Genomic DNA, 633 nt, shown 5'->3' with positions numbered 1-633 from the left:
ATCTGTTTCCCTCTCCAGAGCTGCCCTGGGACCAGCCCAGCGACAGCTGCCAGGAGTACAGCGACTGGAAGGAGAGGAAAACCTACCTCCCGCCCTGGAAGAAGATCGATTCGGCACCTTTAGGTGAGCAACCGGCACCCGGCAGGACCCACTGCTGCGCCGGCCATCACCCAAACCCCCCCACCTTGCACCCCGTTTTCCCCAGCGTTGCTGCACAAGATCCTGACGGAGAGCCCGACGGCCCGGATCACCATCCCCGACATCAAGAAGGACCGCTGGTACTGCAGACCCCTCAAAAAGGGTAAGGGGCTGCTGGAAAAGGCGCTCGCGCCCCCTCCCCAAATTTTCCGGGGCTTTATGGGATGTCTTGTCTCCTTGCAGGCATCAAGCGGGGCCACGCGTCCTCGGGGGGGGGCTCCGACTCCCCCGGCGCCTTCTCCAAGCCCACCCGCTCCCAGGTGGATTTGTCGCCGCTGAAGGGCGCAATTGGGTGAGCCCCCGCTTCCCTCCGGACCCTCCCCGCGTTTGGGTGCTGGTGCTTTGGGGCTTTGCGCGGCGTGGGACGCTGCGGGGTTTTGCACGTGGCAAGGCTTTACGGGCTGCGCTTCTTTGCACGTTGCAGGGCTTTGCACC

At 64.3% G+C, this 633-nt stretch overlaps 1 protein-coding gene across 1 annotated transcript in view; it reads left to right on the top strand.

The window, feature by feature from the left end:
• LOC104539884 (serine/threonine-protein kinase Chk1-like) overlaps positions 1-633 on the top strand; it is a gene marked incomplete at its 5' end in the record, with an annotated part of 4,471 nt that overhangs the window by 1,270 nt on the left and 2,568 nt on the right. Inside the window, 3 exon segments of the mRNA XM_010183544.1 lie at positions 19-123; positions 206-301; positions 382-490. Coding sequence (XP_010181846.1) covers positions 19-123; positions 206-301; positions 382-490 — 310 coding nt within the window.

Source organism: Mesitornis unicolor, unplaced genomic scaffold (assembly GCF_000695765.1).
Source record: "Mesitornis unicolor isolate BGI_N332 unplaced genomic scaffold, ASM69576v1 scaffold2894, whole genome shotgun sequence".
In the NCBI taxonomy this organism is placed as follows: Eukaryota; Metazoa; Chordata; class Aves; order Mesitornithiformes; family Mesitornithidae; genus Mesitornis; species Mesitornis unicolor.
Note: the sequence above shows the minus strand (reverse complement) of the source record. Positions and strands in the feature narration are given on the sequence as shown.